General features: G+C 36.9%; 1 protein-coding gene across 6 annotated transcripts; it reads right to left on the bottom strand.

Annotated features, from left to right (window-relative positions):
- Positions 1 to 2,720: 2,720 nt before the first annotated feature.
- Positions 2,721 to 15,753, bottom strand: LOC116257549 (pyruvate dehydrogenase E1 component subunit beta-1, mitochondrial-like). 6 transcript variants are annotated; one of them, XM_031634410.2, is made up of 15 exons: positions 15,603 to 15,753; positions 10,377 to 10,452; positions 10,144 to 10,221; positions 8,901 to 8,981; positions 8,784 to 8,810; positions 8,633 to 8,695; positions 8,391 to 8,477; positions 6,453 to 6,578; positions 5,892 to 6,025; positions 5,738 to 5,810; positions 5,599 to 5,664; positions 4,801 to 4,839; positions 4,603 to 4,727; positions 4,359 to 4,473; positions 2,721 to 3,001 (listed from the first exon to the last, which is right to left on the bottom strand). In XM_031634410.2, the coding sequence occupies exons 2-15, from the start codon at positions 10,434 to 10,436 to the stop codon at positions 2,936 to 2,938; spliced, it is 1,140 nt and encodes a 379-aa protein (XP_031490270.1). In that variant the 5' UTR covers positions 10,437 to 10,452; positions 15,603 to 15,753; the 3' UTR covers positions 2,721 to 2,935. The 6 variants fall into 6 exon arrangements, with proteins under 6 accessions (XP_031490270.1, XP_031490272.1, XP_049934696.1 ...); XM_031634412.2 differs by lacking the exon at positions 15,603 to 15,753 and adding an exon at positions 11,401 to 11,597 and having other exon boundaries at positions 10,377 to 10,450; XM_050078739.1 differs by lacking the exon at positions 15,603 to 15,753 and adding an exon at positions 11,383 to 11,597 and having other exon boundaries at positions 10,377 to 10,450.
- Between the last annotated feature and the right edge of the window lie 1,323 nt (positions 15,754 to 17,076).

The following is a 17,076-nucleotide window of genomic DNA, read 5'->3' on the forward strand; positions in this document are numbered from 1 at the left end:
AACATAGCATCTTCAACTGCTTATTTTAAGATCTTGACAAAATCCGTTCTCATGTTCTTTTCAACTCAAACCTCCAAGGAGCACCTTCATCGGTGTTTTCTGATCAAATTCAACAGCGGCGCTCGCATTCTATCATGTGGCATGTGCTTTATGTTGAATGTTCATCATTTTTACTTGCTATGGCTGCATCACTATTGGTCACTTTCCATCATGTGTTATGTACCTTGTATAGGCAGTGCTTCATCATTTTTACTTACCATGGTGGCAATTTCATTATAGCAAAGGCTAGGGGACCAAGATAAGTGTCTTTGCTTGCGATGCAAAATATTGTTGGGAGGTAGGTGTGGGCACTGTGTGGGCGATTGCCCATACATATCTATAAAAAAATCCTATTTTCATATTGATATTTCAGAAAAAATTTCTTCGTTTACATATTGGTGCTCTTTATAAATTTAACAAAAAATTCTCTACAAACACTTCATCTTGAAAAAATCTGATTCCTATCGAAACTATAATGTTATCGGGGTGAACATGAGGTTAACAATTGAGATTTGGGTGAGATACGATACACCGGTCAATTAAAGTATTGCGATCTTAGTCCAAGAAAGTAATACCTGTAGGAATCAAACCAACAATACACCTTCTATACAACCGCATGTCGGACCAACTATACTATGCCCTTGAGAGAAACCGTAGTGTCATCACCTTTCTCAACCAAATAGGCCATCTTCTGTCTGCCATTTTAAGCAAACTGAGTGAACCATCAAACCACTATCCGCAAATGAAGGCCATGAGTGTGGCCGGATCCCCAGTGCCCACCAAAGAGAGATGACAAATCTGTCATGATGCTTTCAAGTAAAACCTGCAAGTAGATCTTTAATAGCTTCCCAGTTTTTCCCTCTGTGACCACCACGACGCTGATGTTTATCATGTGCTATGGTGTTTCTGAAGGCAAACACGCCAACATTTGGTCAGTGGTCACCATCTCTATCTGAACTTGCATCTCCACCCCCATGATACTGCCGCTTGTATGCACTCCCATTGTTTAATTTTAGCATCAAAGAGTAATCCCAAGAATCGCCATATTTCCTTCGCCTTTGGGCAGGAAATAAACAAATGAGTGATAGTTTCCTCTTCAGCTGCACACACATGTTACATCTGTTAGCATTTAATACCAAACTTTTGAAGTCTATCGTGTGTTAACAGCTTTCCTTTCACTGCAAAATTTAAACACCAATTGGCTCTTGGTGTAGAAATATTCTGCCATACGAACTTAAAGAGAGGATCGAGAGGCCCTTTTCCCCCTTATTTCATTGTAAATCCAACTTGGTTTTAGGTAGGCAACATGCTTTCTCCCCAGGTCATGACGTCTTTACCTTATGAAATCAAGGTGGATAACAACTAAAGTGCTATGCGACTCTGTTCTTGCTACTGCAGCAGGAATGAGTCTTGAACATTATCTGAAAGGCCTTCTTCTTGTAGTAACTGCATTTACAAAACCATATGAAGATGAGTTTCCTCTGCATTTTTGGTTTCTTAGATGTACTGAATTCATCTTATTTCTTATTGTGTTCGAGTCTGCTACGTTTGCATCTCTGGATGCTTTTACCTTGAACATGGAGCTTTGGAGAAGTTTCAGCAGGAGGGAGGACAAAGTCACCTGAACACCAACTTGAGGGCCTCATCTTGGGACAGTATCTAACAGCTCTCAAATTCCACTGCCAAATATTAAGCTTGTTTCTCATTTCATGTGTGAGGAAGAAGTAAAATATCATCACGGTATGTTTGATCTTTGAATTCTTGAACAACAAATCGCACTACTAAACACTGATGCTCTCTTTTGGATATAAGTGGAAAATCCACTCTTAAAAATGGTGTCATTTTACATCCTCCAACTTGAGTGTCGAGTTTGTCACCATTCATAGACAAGAGAAACAACGCACTGAAACATGACAGTAACCACAAGATTCAAACCACAGCTTGCCACCCAATTGTGTTATGCCCCTTTAGACAAAATATTGTGTTTTTGAAATGCAATACATATTTCAAAACAAAATGCTCATGTGATTAGGAATGTTCTTGCTACATTCAACCATCACATGTCAGACTTACTCATGCCATCTTTCCTAAAACACAAACATTTTACTTTTGAAACATATGCTTCAAGAATACAATAGTTTCTTATTAAGCTCCATCAAACTGTTTGTAAAGAACCCAAAATTTGAAATCTGCAAGGTATGGGTTTTACAATATGATCCAACCATCTCACTGGTTTAACCTGCCATACTAAGAGCCAACAGCCCAATAATTTCCAACTCTTAAAAGAGGCCCCTTAACCCCAGAAACTCTCGGAAATATTTTTCTCTTCATATCAATGGTAGCGAACAGAAAGGAAATATCAAAATCAAAAACTTGCAAAACAAAAATGACCCGTAAACTTGATATCCTCAAATCTGGCTAACAAAAGATATCAACGGAATGCAGAAATATGCTCACGCATGTAAACCCAAATAGACTGGAAGGGGATCCTGAGAATCATGCTCTCTCTCTCTCTCTCTCTCTCTCTCTCATATAGATACACACAGGTACAGAGTGCAGAATCACAGGCACAGGCAAGCTCGTAGAGGCAAGCATGCTGCAGACTAAGGCCACTGTGTAACTGTGTTTGCAAATAAGCAAGTTTTCGCCTTAAACCAGATCTACGAAGAAGATGGTCCAAATACTTGGGAGGATCACGTGAAATTCTTCATTTTCATCAGCTTATTCCACAAATTTGGCTCACCAAAGCCTTCAAAGAGGAAGAATGTAAAACAAAATACAGATAGAGATTTCGTAGGGGAGAATTTTTATCATTTCCTCAACTACAGTTTGCAGCTTTACATCCGGAAAGCCAGCCTTCTCAAATCCGAAGAATCGATGGTCCGACCAAAAAGCTCTAGGCAACAGCAGCAAGCGGAACAGAATGCAGCGACCTTTTCACGGCACGAACAATGTCATCAACCTGCATACAGTTTGTTAGGAGTAACGTAAACTTAGAGCTGACCTGAGATACCATAAAGTAGCATGAACAAAAAGCTAAACATTACTGAAGCAAAAAACTTGGTATCATTTAAAAAGTGCTGTCTTGATTGTAGCTGCAATTCCTCTTTTTTTTATTTTCGTTATAGTTAATGCAATCTACATTGTGCAACATGTGTACCTGTAACTCGACATATTTTTAAGACAACCAACGCCAAATTGAAAATATGATGTATTCTATATTTTAGGCTGACATTCTTTTAAAAGCGTGTACTTGAATATAACTAATATAAGAAGTCAGCTGAGAACTAGATTATCAAGGAATTTGTGTGGACCAATAAAAGAGATGGGAAAATTCCACATGTAACCTGTGAGGCAATTCTCCAATTTAGCTGCATAGACAACATAAACAACACTTAGCTACCTCCTTTGTCCAGAAATTGTAATTTAAGTAGATAATACCCTTTTTGTGTGTTTGCCCAGGACATTCAACAACGTTCATTGGCAAATCGAAAAAGATGAGTACAATGAGTTTGGAAGCATGAATTTGGACAAGCAATATACATTTTACCACCAACCATGATGAGCATGAAATATCATAGAGAGAGAGAGAGAGAGAGAGAGAGAGAGAGAAACATCTAGTTTGACATGAAAACATACTGTTTTGTCAGGAAAACAGTGATTTTTCTTGGTCGGATGAAACAAACATCAAAAGTTTCATCCCCAAGAACTGCACCATACAGCACTCATAATTTTTTTTTTTCAACTCCATTTCTTGGCAAAGTATAATCACACCTTCACCCTTATGGTTAAACTTTTCTAGCAAAAAGTCATCTATTCCCAGCACTAGTCCTCTCCCGACTCCCAATCAAAGTCGTTCTCCCTCACAATGAGACAAGGAGACCCTTACTGAAATCAATTAAGCAATTTGTAGCCAAATATGTTCATGTGTTTTGATAAATATGTACATGCATTTTGATAGGCCAGAAGACAGACGTAAAGCTTCCTACCTTTGGCTAGTTATACATGAAATTTTTAAAACGGTAAAAAAGACTTCCACAGAAAATTAGACATGTCCCTGCAGAAGAGAACAGAATCTGTTCCATCTCCTTTCCCAACTGGATTTGCCAGTCATGTGATCAGTTTTTATGTTTGTTAATGATCGCACTACTTTCTCTGAGAATTTCCTTGATTGGCCCAGCAACATTCATACAGTAAAAGTTAATTCCAACTTTTTAAAAGACCACCAGCCACAAATAAAGAAACAAACCAGATTTTTGGCAAACTTATTGCCTATGTAGAAAGCAAATCATACCACCATTAACAATGGAGTATCATACCTGTGGAACGGCCATCCTTTCTAGGTTGGCTGCATAAGGCATGGGTACATCAGCTCCAGAAACTCTACATACCGGCGCATCAAGGTAATCAAAACACTCCTCCATCACCGATTGACTGTCCAAGAGAAAGGGAAGTTAGAACACGCACTACATTGAAGAATCATATGACTGATTTATTTTTAAAAACTTGTCAGATGAGGTATGCAAATTGACAAACATCTTTCAAATGCAGAAGACTACGAACCCAATTTCGGCAGCAACACCATTTTGGGGAAAACCTTCTTCAAGGGCAATAAGCCGATTGGTCTTCTTGACCGAAGCAAAGATGGTTTCTCTATCAAGGGGCCTTATTGTTCGTAGATTTATGACCTGCAGAAACATGATGCTAAACTTTGTGGTGGATTTGAACCTTTTATTCAATCTAATAATAACTTGGATTTACCTCCAAACTGATCCCTTCTTTTGCAAGTTTTTCTGCAGCCTATGAATTTGGTCAAGAAAGTAAAAGTCAGCAAGTACATATATTATAAATGGTGCTGCTAAATATCACATGAAGCAACATGCATATACTCGTACACACAAGCGTGGCATCACTCTCCCCGTCTGAGAATTTTACTGGTGAAAAATTAAAATTCATTGGACAATTTTAATTTTGAACAGATATAGAACAGATAAAACAAACTAATTACTGAATTTCAAGAATTATTAACATTTTCATTTTTGAAGACTATATGTCAGGTTCATTTCCCACTACTAAAGCTCTTAAAAAATTAACAAAAACTTAATCAAAAACTCATTTAGGAGAAAATCCATAATGAGACCAAATAAAGAATATGACTGAGGGTTTCCTTACTAACTTCTAGCCTAACATTCTTTGAACCTGCTGCTGATGCAGCTAGAGATTTTATGTGCAAAAAATACCAAATTGAAGAAACAAATTTACAAAGAAGCAATATAGATTTGAGCACAAGGCTCATTAGAAAGATAATTTCATGTTTTCTGCACAATGATTTGAAAAGGAAAATGAGATTTTAAATAATACTCCAGAGTAGTTAAATAAACTGTAAAATGGAACACAAAAAAATCTGCATATATGCCTGAAGTTATTTGATGCACCAACTGTAGATCATATAAATTATAAAATTGCAACACTTAATCAATATTGATATACTATAGAACTGATTATATTTTCTACAGAAAGCAAACCTGAACCCTATCGTCCAGGATAAACCAGGCTAACCTGAAGTGCATAACCAACCATCTTAGAGAAAGCTGTAATAGTTGCATCACTTCCAGACCGTTCTATCTGCCAAAATTGAATGTTAGATATGAAAATAAAATTACTTTTATTGCTATGACGGATTCACAAAAAACCACACCTTAGCCTTTCCAATTGGAAGACAGAAATTAGAGTCAAGAGCCTCCTCAGAAACAGGAAAAGCTTCACCATATCTGCATTAACAACAGAAATTTCAGATATGCAAGGGATGTTTTCCCCCTTAATATGAACCAATGTATTAACCTAAGACATACAATAATTCATTTTCAAGAAAGACAACAGGGTCTGGATCTCTGATAGCTGCTTTAAGCAGCCCTCGAGCATCTTCTGATGAGTAAGGAGAGAGCACTTTAAGACCTGGACAAGTCCCATACCATCCAGCATAACACTGCAAACAAAAATTGGAGAAGCACCACTCTTATTTTCTTTCCCATGGGCAGATAGCATGACAAGATACATGTGAAAAGCTTGTTCATCCAACTGTCATGAGCCAAACTAAATAAACAATTGAACAGAAAATGGCTAACTTTTGCTACAACTGTACTGTGAATGACAGTTATCCTATATATAGAAATGCCAATTCGCTATAATAAAAATCGCAACCATAACATGATAATAACAAGTAATAGCCAGTTAGATAATCACACAGAGAACCTACGAGACAAAGCAATGTTGAACTAGTGCCAGGCCAAGGATATCAATCTAGAATCAACACCTCCAAATTGCTGATTTCTTGAATAGTCGAATTGAAATCACAACCATGCTAAATGATCAATCCATCACAATAGTGATAAAATAAGACAGCAGCAGCAAACCTGGGAATGTTGAGCACCAACTCCTGCTGCAGCTCCATTAGGACCCCTGAAAACAATAGGTACAGATATCTGTCCACCAGACATATAAAATGATTTTCCAGCAGAATTGATAATGTGATCAATAGCCTGTTAAGAGAAAGGACAAAGGAAAAAAAGATTAGACACGTAAGGACCATTATTCATGTAATATCACTTCGGAGAGACCATAAATAGAACCAGCACATAGTTACATTATTAGAAGCATGTCCAGAAACTAAGCAAAACCCATACAAGTTAACAATGTTCTTGCTCACTAACAACCCAACCATCAGATACCATCAGATATATGTGTGTTCGGCGGAACAAACAAAAATGGATTGAATTCCCACTTAACTATTTAATAAGGGGAGAAGTCAAGTTCAAGAAAAGAGCCTACATTATTTAGGTCTCCTTATGAGAAATTTGACGCAGAAACAGGAATTAAGCATCAAACTCACAAACATGCAACATGAGCAAGCGCATAGTTTGATCAAGATCTAAGCTTTTGCGAATATAGTGATAACATGCTCACAGGTCCCTGAATACATCCTTCATTTCAACTAGAGAAAAAAAAGGTCCAACAAACTCAACATACAAACTATACATGTCAATTGGGTTGCTTCATTTGCAGACCCTATGGATTTGGCCATTTCGGACACTAGATCTTGCAATGCCAGACTTCGGTCTATCAAAGCAATCGACAGAAATTTCTTGTACAAGCACATAAGGTCAGATTGGTTCAATTTCAACTGCTCCTGATGATTAAACAATTTAATGAACTAATGCTGAATGATACACAAAATTCTAAGGCTTTATTAAAGAATCCATTAAAAAAGTAGGATTTTCAATATAAGCATTTAAACTTCATGCATTTTGTGCCCGGACATCCTAATTCAAGTGTCAGAATAGCAAATTTACTGAGGTGATACAAGATCTATCAAATACGCATATCTTGCACCTCATACATCATGTTTCCAAGAGACTCGTCAGTCATAGGGATACATGTAGTACGTTGAAGGGAGTTACAAGCATGTTTTAGTACATTATTCTTTGATCTTTCTTCTTTTCTTGTTTTAGTGAAAACAATATGCACCAATACAAAATTGACAAAAAAAGGATGGGAGAAGAATGGGAAGGCCTCCTAGAAGGTGAAAGTATAAAGCTGCTAGCCACCGCTAACAGGTATCACACTCAAAAGAACTAAACCCTTGCAAAAACGCGCACACCCGGGCCCTAACAACCCTAATCCCAAACTAGGGTAATTCCTCCCAGAGGGCTCTACAACTGAACTCTGCGAAAAGATCCCCTTGGACACACCACCTGCTTATTTATAAGGCCGACGCTGGGTCTATGTTTAGGACCCAACCTATAAGGCAGCCATGATCCGAGACCCAGTGACTAACAAAAGCTTCATTAAAAATTCACCACCAAAGCTTCTAAACACCTTCACAAAGTCTCAAGATTTACCATATGCTGTCAGAGAGCTCATACACCACCAAAAGACCAATAAACCAAGAAAACATTAACTGCTTCCTGCTAGATTTGCAGTACCTACAAAGTATTGGAGATGGACATTTAAGCCATGGAACGCCAAACTATTATTTTCAGCAATTAAATGTTGCTTTAAAATTTAAATGCATCATTTTGCCATCCAATTTCAAATTTTCAGTGTTTACCGCATAGTTTTAGAACCTCAAGTTTTCAAATTCAAAATTATTGTCAAACCCCTGCTTTGTTTTGACTATTAAACCTGTTAAGAATCAGACTCATAAACTGAAGCTTCTATTCCATTTACTTTTTTGTCCCTTTCACAAAATCTAATAGACCAATTGTTTACATTAATATAGTTCCATATTTCATGCACTTATCTAAAAGAAAGATGGAAGGATGCTCAATATAATAAAAATAAGTGAGTCCAACCTGCATCGAGAAATTAAAGGTCATAAACTCCACTACAGGACGGAGGCCGTAGTAGGCTGCACCAACTCCAATTCCCGCAAAACCAGCCTACATACATGAAGGTATCGATAAGTACCTTAACAACAGACTTATTAGAAGAAAAAATTTTCTTGCACATGCATTGTGTAATTACTCTGTTGCATACTATAAAGGCCAGCATTAATAAACGAAGCTACACTTAAATCACATGTCTCATGAATTACCTCTGTGATGGGGGTATCAAGAACCCTGTTGGGACCATATTTATCAAGAAGACCTCTAGTAACCTACAAATGAAACCATCTTATGGTAAATTTTAGACTTAAATGTATAAGAACAACTCATCTACCTACAGATATTAAAATCCTGTCTAACCTTGTAAGCACCTTGATATTCACCAACCTGCCATAAAATTCTAATGTTAAATTGAAGATTAGGAAAGAAAACATGGAATAAACTTTCAAGTTTCAACTGATTGCATGTGGTAGATACCTCCTCTCCCATCACAAAAACCTTTGGATCTGCAGCCATCTCCTCATCAAGAGCTGAATTTAGAGCATCACGAACTGTCATCTGTAACAAACAACATGCCCATCTTAAAGATCATATCTCACCACAGGCTGAAGCTAAAAGAATATTGTATATGATCCTACAAAGGTTTTAGAAAAAAAAAGGAGAAAATGTACAGAAATCAGAAGAATATCCAAAGTGGAGGCATTCTTGCCTTCCATATGAAAAAACAGGAAAGAAACAAAACTAAGTTGTAACATGAGATTCCAAAGCACAATGATGATAGCGTACGGACATTTGACCCTAAAAAGACAAACTCAATCAAAATTGAATCCCAAGTCTCCCTATAAAGTGCAGAATCTGTTTATAATCTCTATAATTTGACAAATTTGGAGGGTTTGAATGCAATTTATGGGGACCATTGTTAACCATATCCTGGTTATCGAGTTATAAATTTCCACATATCCAAGCATGATTATTGAAGAACTTGCTAAGCAACAACTGAATAGTTTCAAAGACATGCATTCAACAGCTGAACAAGGGAAGGAGAGAACCTCTTCTTTCAACAATCAGACACTAGTCTTTCTATTGTTAGACCAAATAGTATCTTCTTTCAAGGTTCATCTTTTCAACAGTCAATATGTAGCCTTAAAAAGTCTTTTGCTTGTTTTCCCCCCAATCGATTGAAGGCTTGAAGCTCAAAAAACTCATTCAAGGATCAGCAGAAACGTTTCTAGTCAACAGTTAACAATGACGACCAGACTATAATTTAAACAGGCTAACCTCCTCAGTTACTGTCTGGTTGGTAATATTAGTCCTGTACCAGCAAACTATCTTGACATGACCAACACAATATTGCATAACATCAGTCCTTTGAAAATGTTTGATTCATATAAAGATAAAATAGAACTGTGTTCTTAAATATATCAACATCTACAGAAGAAAGCCTCTCAGTTCATACTTCATCATTCTTAAAAGAGTTCCTCGTTTCATCCATTTTTTGCAGAACTTCAGCCACAGGATTTAAATGGGAGATGTGATTTTCTTGAGCACACTCCCATGTGCATCATTTGCTATCTAAAAACACCCATTGCACTTGTATGAAGGCCTGCAGGCTTGATCCAGCATGAATATGATAATGTCGTTTCATATTATTGAATCACATGGCTCACAAAATTACATATGCAAAAAACAAATTGAAACACAAGCATGATAATAACTGCACCTCTTTTGCAGCACTTGAAAAATTCTTTTGTAGCATAGATAACGCAGGAAAAATCCTGTGCAAAGACTGTCTAGGGGCCTGCAAGATTAGTCAGATGCATTAGCACAAAGATGCATGTTATGATAAGAGCTGATGCAACCTCACTATTAGAATAGCTATGAGGGCTTCAAATGCAAGCTTGAAGAATAGCAGATCTTATTCATCTAATTTGCTTAAAGGGCAGTAGACATTACCAAGCTGGATGCAGCAGCAGCAAATCCATTGCGCCCAACCTTTTGAATAGCACCAAACATTTTCTTCTTTCAAACTCTACCAGCGCATAGAACAAGGAAAGCATCTCAGTGAAGGCTTTGAATAGGCTATTTAGCAACAAGCAGATAAAAGGGGAGAAAAGTTTGTAGCAACTACACATCATATAAGAGCAATAACAATTTGCAGCTATTCCATTTTCAGCTAAGCAATACTGTCAGTTTGCTGATCCAGCACAACAAATAGGAAAGAACAGATCTTATCTCTCTCTGAAATTTCACACAGAAGTTAGACGGAAAAGAAATAGAACAATACCATGACTTCATATGCCATCATGTCATCCGAACTATTAAATTTAGTGCTCAACCAATAAGGGAAGATAAAGCATATTGTCACTTTGAAATTTGAATCATTCAAAAAGAGATCAGGACATAATGACAATGCCACACAAACAGAACAATCAACTCCAGCTTCACATCAAGAGCACTAAGTTTCTGATTCCACCCACGAACCGAATGCCAAGAAAAAATTCAACACGCTACTTTTGAAAAGCGTTACAACTACCCAATTCGGTAAACCGGATTTTTGAAACCGGCGACCGTCCATTTACTCGCCTAGAAAACTTCACCCATTATTCTTGATCCATGATTAATACAAACCATTAACAGAAAAAAATCACAAACTAGACGAAAATTTCCCGGAAAAACAGAAACTCGACGAGAAACACAAAAATTTTAAGCGATTAAAATCGCCACCAATCTCATAAAACCCGCTTAGTTCCAACAGCAAAGCCAACCCCAACAAGAAAAATCGACCTACTAAACACCTAAATGGTTCAAGGACGAACTTATCAAGACGCCACCAAATCCACCATACTTCTGCTTAATTAGCACGAACCCACCATCACAGACGCTACAGATCAAGAAAAAAAATAACAATTTTCACACAAACATGAAACACATGACACAACCAAAAAACTACCCAACTCACAGATACACAGAAAATCACCAAGCGAACACAACTCCCTCGGGGTAAATAAAAATCACCAAGAAATAATGCCCAATCGACGAAGGCGACTCGCGTCCTCGAACAAAAAATCGATATGGGTGTCGAAGGGAGACAGCGACGGAGATGCCCAGAAAAAAGGACGCTGTAAGTAGACTCTTGCCTTTGAGCTCTCCGGGCCTCCGGCCTTCTTCCTTTTTTTCCATTTTTCTGGTTATTATATCACAATAATTGCGATCTACTTACGTTTTTTATTCTTTTATCTTTAATTAATGAACGGTTCGTGACTCCGAAGCCGTAAAAATTAGTCAAATTCTTTTAAATATTCCTTCATCTTATTCATCATCTTGGATGGAGCAACATCATTGGTTCCATTCTTTAATGACGAGCGATTAGCGAGTGCGTATCTAAAAATTAAGTTACTAACGACGAGTGATTACTGAGAGCTAACGACGAGTGATTACTGAGAGTGCATCTAAAAATTAAGTTATTGATTAACATGCAAGTGGAATCTAAGGCCCTTTTGACTGTTGGGGACATTCGGCTCACCTGCCTCTTCCCTTGATGCGTGCGATTGCATCTACCCACTTGGCCTCGTGTTTGAAACGTAGCAGATAAGGTGCAGCCAAATATCACCGTAGAAAAAGAAAATCCATCCACGAGCTTGAAGTTTAATTGTATGGAAGCTGTGATCGATCTAGTCGTTGCACTTTAAAATATCTTTATTTGTAAATATTTTTATACAAATTTTTCATTGATTCCTATAATATTTTCGGCCGACTCACAACCGATTCTGAACTTTTTTCATACGAATTACTATAACTATATATAAAGTTTCGTAAAGAATTTAATGCATGCTTCGTGATTCTAAAGGAGGCTTTGCCTCGGCCCAGGTCAGGTTTGACGGCACCTACTTTATTTCTTTAGACAAGTCTGCGGCTCTTAAGTCTTAACCTTTAAAACGAAGGATCTAAACTCTGGTTTTTGTCGTCAAATTTTCAATGATTTAACGTCTCTCTCTCTCTCTCTCTTGCGTAGAAGACCACACAAAAGAAGAGTAAAAAATAAACATGCAAGTAATAAGAAATTCTTTGTTTAAAGATACTTTCTTTTTTATTAAGGGTAAAATGACCTTTTAAATATATTTTTAATACTTTTTCATTCATGAAGCGTGTGCTTGGGGATTATTTTATAAAATTAAGTAGTCGTTTGTTATTAAATATGTTAAAGGTTGGGTGATTATTCATAAGTGTCTTCTTTTATATCAAGAGGGACCCTGAAACAAATTGGTTTTTGCAGATGAGGGTGGGCGGCCTAAAAGTCATTTTTGGAAAATACACGAATTTGAATTTCGTCAAAGTTTCCAGAGGAGGATATATATGTAGAGAGAGAGAGAGAGAGAGAGAATGATGTGTTAAATTCTGCTCATTTGACTACTTTCTTTTAAAAAAACATAAAACTAGCAAATTGTGTGAGATGTGCATAAATTTTGCTAAATAAAATGGCCCCCTTCTTTTATTTTGGTCTGATTATTGACTTTGGGCTTAGGATTTTCTTAATATAGATTTATTGATAATCCCATGATTATGGGATGGTTAGCAAAGTAATTGGATCCCACGTACACCAACTTTCAAACAAAAGACCTAACATATTTAAAAGAAGCTGATGAAAAAAGTAGGTCACCTTGAATTTTGAAACTTTGGCGTTGGTGAGTTCTTTTTATCGACTTATTTATTCTCAATCGTGGCATATAAACATGCAGCCAGCATCGTGGAATCTCGAAACTCTCAAAGCCATTTACTGATTTTTATGGATCTCAAGATCCAGATCTATATCCAACTGCCATCTGAACCTAGAATTTTCTCCCAACTTCACACAGTACAGTCCTGGAATAGAAAAGCTCAAACAGGGTCTAGGTCAAAGTCTGCGTCTGAGCATAGCTCGGCGCAGGCCTGCCGGACCTAGCAGGTGGGTCTAGACCAAAACTTGGTCCAATCCATACCCACATCCTTTCTAATGTATGGACATTCACCAATAAAAACCACGGGACCCATATGGTACGAAATATCTTATATGGGTGAATCTCCAAAGATATTGAATTCAACCATGAAAAGGAAATCCATTCTTATGAGGCCAAGATGGCCAGAAAGATCTTAAGGGTTACTGGTTCTTCCATGTGCATGCATCTGTCAGCTTCCATTCATCCATTGGCAAAGAGCATGGCCCTGAACAATATGGCCCCACGAGGAAGACGAGTCTTGTTTGAGAATGGGTAGCTGATTGAGTTACAGGTATGCAAACGGGTCAGGTTTGATAGTGAGACTTGAAATCAATATCTACCTGGGCCCTTTCTGCGCCATCTGTCACACTCCAAGAATTGATTTCTCCCCAAAAATCGGACCAATGATCACCCGTGACTCATGTGTCCCACCAGAGCCACAAAGTGGGTCTTCCACTAATGAAGTCATAGTAAGACAGCTTTAGAGGGCATTTGGTAACAGAAACACTATTTCCTTTAATATATTGAATAATGCAGCATTGGAGTTACCAAACACCCCTTTTTGTAACTATCATCCTTTTGTTAATTTGGGTGAAAATACTTTGGGGAGAAAGACTTTGTTGCTTACTTCAGCTGTGCGTTCTTTTATTTTACTGGAGTTCGCATCGAGTGGGGTGTGGGGTGAACACTGGACATGGATGCGGCTTCGACTTACACCCGAGCTCAGTTAAAATGTCATAATTATTTATATAATATATGTTGTTTTGATATTTTCTTATTCAAGTATGTTAGAATAAGGTCAATTATTCCTTGCATCTTGGTAAGGCAAAGCACTTTCTTTATACATTAATAACTAAATTGTAATAATATGTTTATTCTGTTATATATATAATAAATTAAAAAAAATAATAAAATATCATCATCGTCGCACCTAAAGTTTTTAAGATGTGCCATTCTGGCACGGCACCCTGCACTATGGTGACAGGGACTAAATGTACCAAAACACTAAGGCAATAAAACTTCACTAATTTGGTATGGAAGTTTTATTAATGTGAATATAAGTTATTATTGGCCTGAATTGGCCGATGCAGTGTCTTTTAAGTGAGTTTTTTTTTTTTTAAATGTATTTCAAAATTAGCACGTTCCCACTAGATCAAATACTCGCACCACCGACTTGAATCGGATAAGCCGATTCATGTCGATACCGACAAGGTTGGAAAGGCGCAGCCAAAGGAGTTTATTAGGTCTTGTTTGATGGCCCAGAAATATTTTCCCTAACAAAAATGAATAGAAAGTAGACATCTTTCAAAAGTAGTCTAAGGCATGTTTGATTGACTGGAAAAAAAATGAAGTTCTCCTTGTTTGCTGGAATTGAAGAATTTTCTTCGGAGAAAAAAATTGAGACGATTGATTGCATCCTTGACCATTGATGATCCACTGCTTGCATAACAGAAACAACGAAACGAAAACTGCCTGTGCATCAAAATACAAAATGAAGGCAATGGTTGTCCATCAAAAAACATGAAAACTGAGGAAAAAAATTCAGAAAAGGATCTGCTTGCTCTTTTTAATCGAACTGTCAAAATTCCTACAAATCCGCCTATCCATTAGCTATGATCAAGAGCAAGTTCATAGCCATTATTTATGCTTATTGGACGTAAAAACAAAAGGCCAATCTTGTTTGTTGGTTATGGACATCAGTTGCTTGTCAAACAGTAATGGAGAATACCTACTACGATTGCTGAGTAAAATGCTACAGAAACGATCGTAGGCAACAGTAGGGAAATCCACGAGCAGCCAGTGTCTAACAGGATCCAACAGAAACCGACCGACAAAAATGTAAATTTTTGGACGAAAACTCACGATTCTATGTTCTAGATTACTCTAGACACCTAAACGAAAAGAAAATGACCACGAATCAACGAAAATAATGCCGGAAAGTTCAAGTTTGTCGCCGGATTTTCAGAAACCTCATCTAGCGGTAGCAGATTTGGGGCTCTCTTCAAAATCCTAGCGAGCTTTTCAGTTTTTCGCTCGATTCTTGATTCCTTCCCGTGCTAAACTCGACCCTAAGATTATTTAGAACAAGATCCCAATATTAATGGAGATAAAACCCCAGATTTAACGTTTGAAATTTGCGAGTTGCTGCCAGGAAGAAGGAAGACAATATGCGCAGAGAAGCATGCCTGAAGGCTGAAGCCCTCACCTTTTACCAGCAGAGGATGAACTGCTGAGGAAGCGACTCTGCCGAGGATGGCGAGATGCTGAGGAAGAATGCCCGAGGAAGCTGCCGCTGCAACGATGCAACAAGGAAGACGGGAGGAGAGATAAAGCCCTCAAAAGATTTTTTCTGGGAAAAAAAATCCAACCCGCGAAAAAGTTTCCCAGCGGGGTAAATTCTTCCGCGTTTGATGACGCGTGGGATGAGCCAATAAAATGTTCGGACTGCGCTGTATTTTTCTCATGCATCAAACACGATCATATCTAACCAAACAAAAAAAATATGGATAATGTAGGCTGATTCTTGTTAACTTTTTAAAAAACTTTTCACCTCGATTTGCGTATTAATGACAACAGTTTTATTATCCAATTCATATGTTAATAAAGTTTAGGAGTTTTTATAATACAGTAAGCTTGGTAAAAAATAAAAAAATATGGTAAATATTTAAAAATTTTGAAAAATTAAAAATAAAGAAAAATAAAATAAGTGAGAAACTAATAACACAAACATCAAAACATAGGTAGATTTGCAACAAATAAAAATAAAAAATAAAAAAAGGTTTGGCATTAAAAAAAAAATGAACAAAACGTGTTTTTTAATTTTTTTTTAAAACATGTTTTTTAGTTTTAAACGATCATTTAATTTATCACATTTTTTTGTGAAAAAAATGTGTTTTTTTTGTCACTATGGTGTTATGAACTGTCGTCAATTTACCCATACGCCATTGATTTTCATATAACATTTCCCCCTTAAAAGTTTGATAACGATTTGCATTTTCTCCTGATTAATTGATTAAAACTATATATGAAGAGGCAATAATTTGAAAATAAAAGTTCAATATTTAGCCATTTTTATAATAAGCAAAACGGGATCGACGGCTGAAGAGAAATAGAATGTCCTCGTAAAATAACTTTTTGGCAAAAATACAAATTGCAACCTTTTAATAAAAAGTGGTCCTCAAAATTTTGTTTATTTTAGCAATTCGCTTTCTCGAAAAGATAAGATATGGAACTATATTACAAATTGATATGACCAAAATTTTTTGGCGTCATCCGAACAAAATTCCAAAAGCGATAATTTCTTGGGAAAAGAAAACCCTGACATTGGAATCATCCCAACAAGATTGGAAAGGAAATTAGAATGTAATAATTTATTAGTAAAAAAAACCTGGTTTTTGGTGTCATCCAAACAGGACTCGAAAGCTATATAACTTTTCACACAGCAAAATGGGTAAATCACTTTTGGACTTCCATTTGAATTAATGAACAAAATACATTGCGGTGGCCGCTGGCGGAAAAGGAAAACATTTCCCACCTAACTTCTCTACCTAATTTCCCACCTAACTTCTTGACCCAAACAAGATGTTAATTGGATTCTCTAAACTTAGAGAATCATTTCATTTGGGGGTTTATTAAAGGTCCCATACCACTTGCAAAGTAAGTGATCTTAAGTTCAAAAT

The sequence above is a fragment of the Nymphaea colorata genome, chromosome 7 (genome assembly GCF_008831285.2).
Source record: "Nymphaea colorata isolate Beijing-Zhang1983 chromosome 7, ASM883128v2, whole genome shotgun sequence".
Taxonomy (NCBI): domain Eukaryota; kingdom Viridiplantae; phylum Streptophyta; class Magnoliopsida; order Nymphaeales; family Nymphaeaceae; genus Nymphaea; species Nymphaea colorata.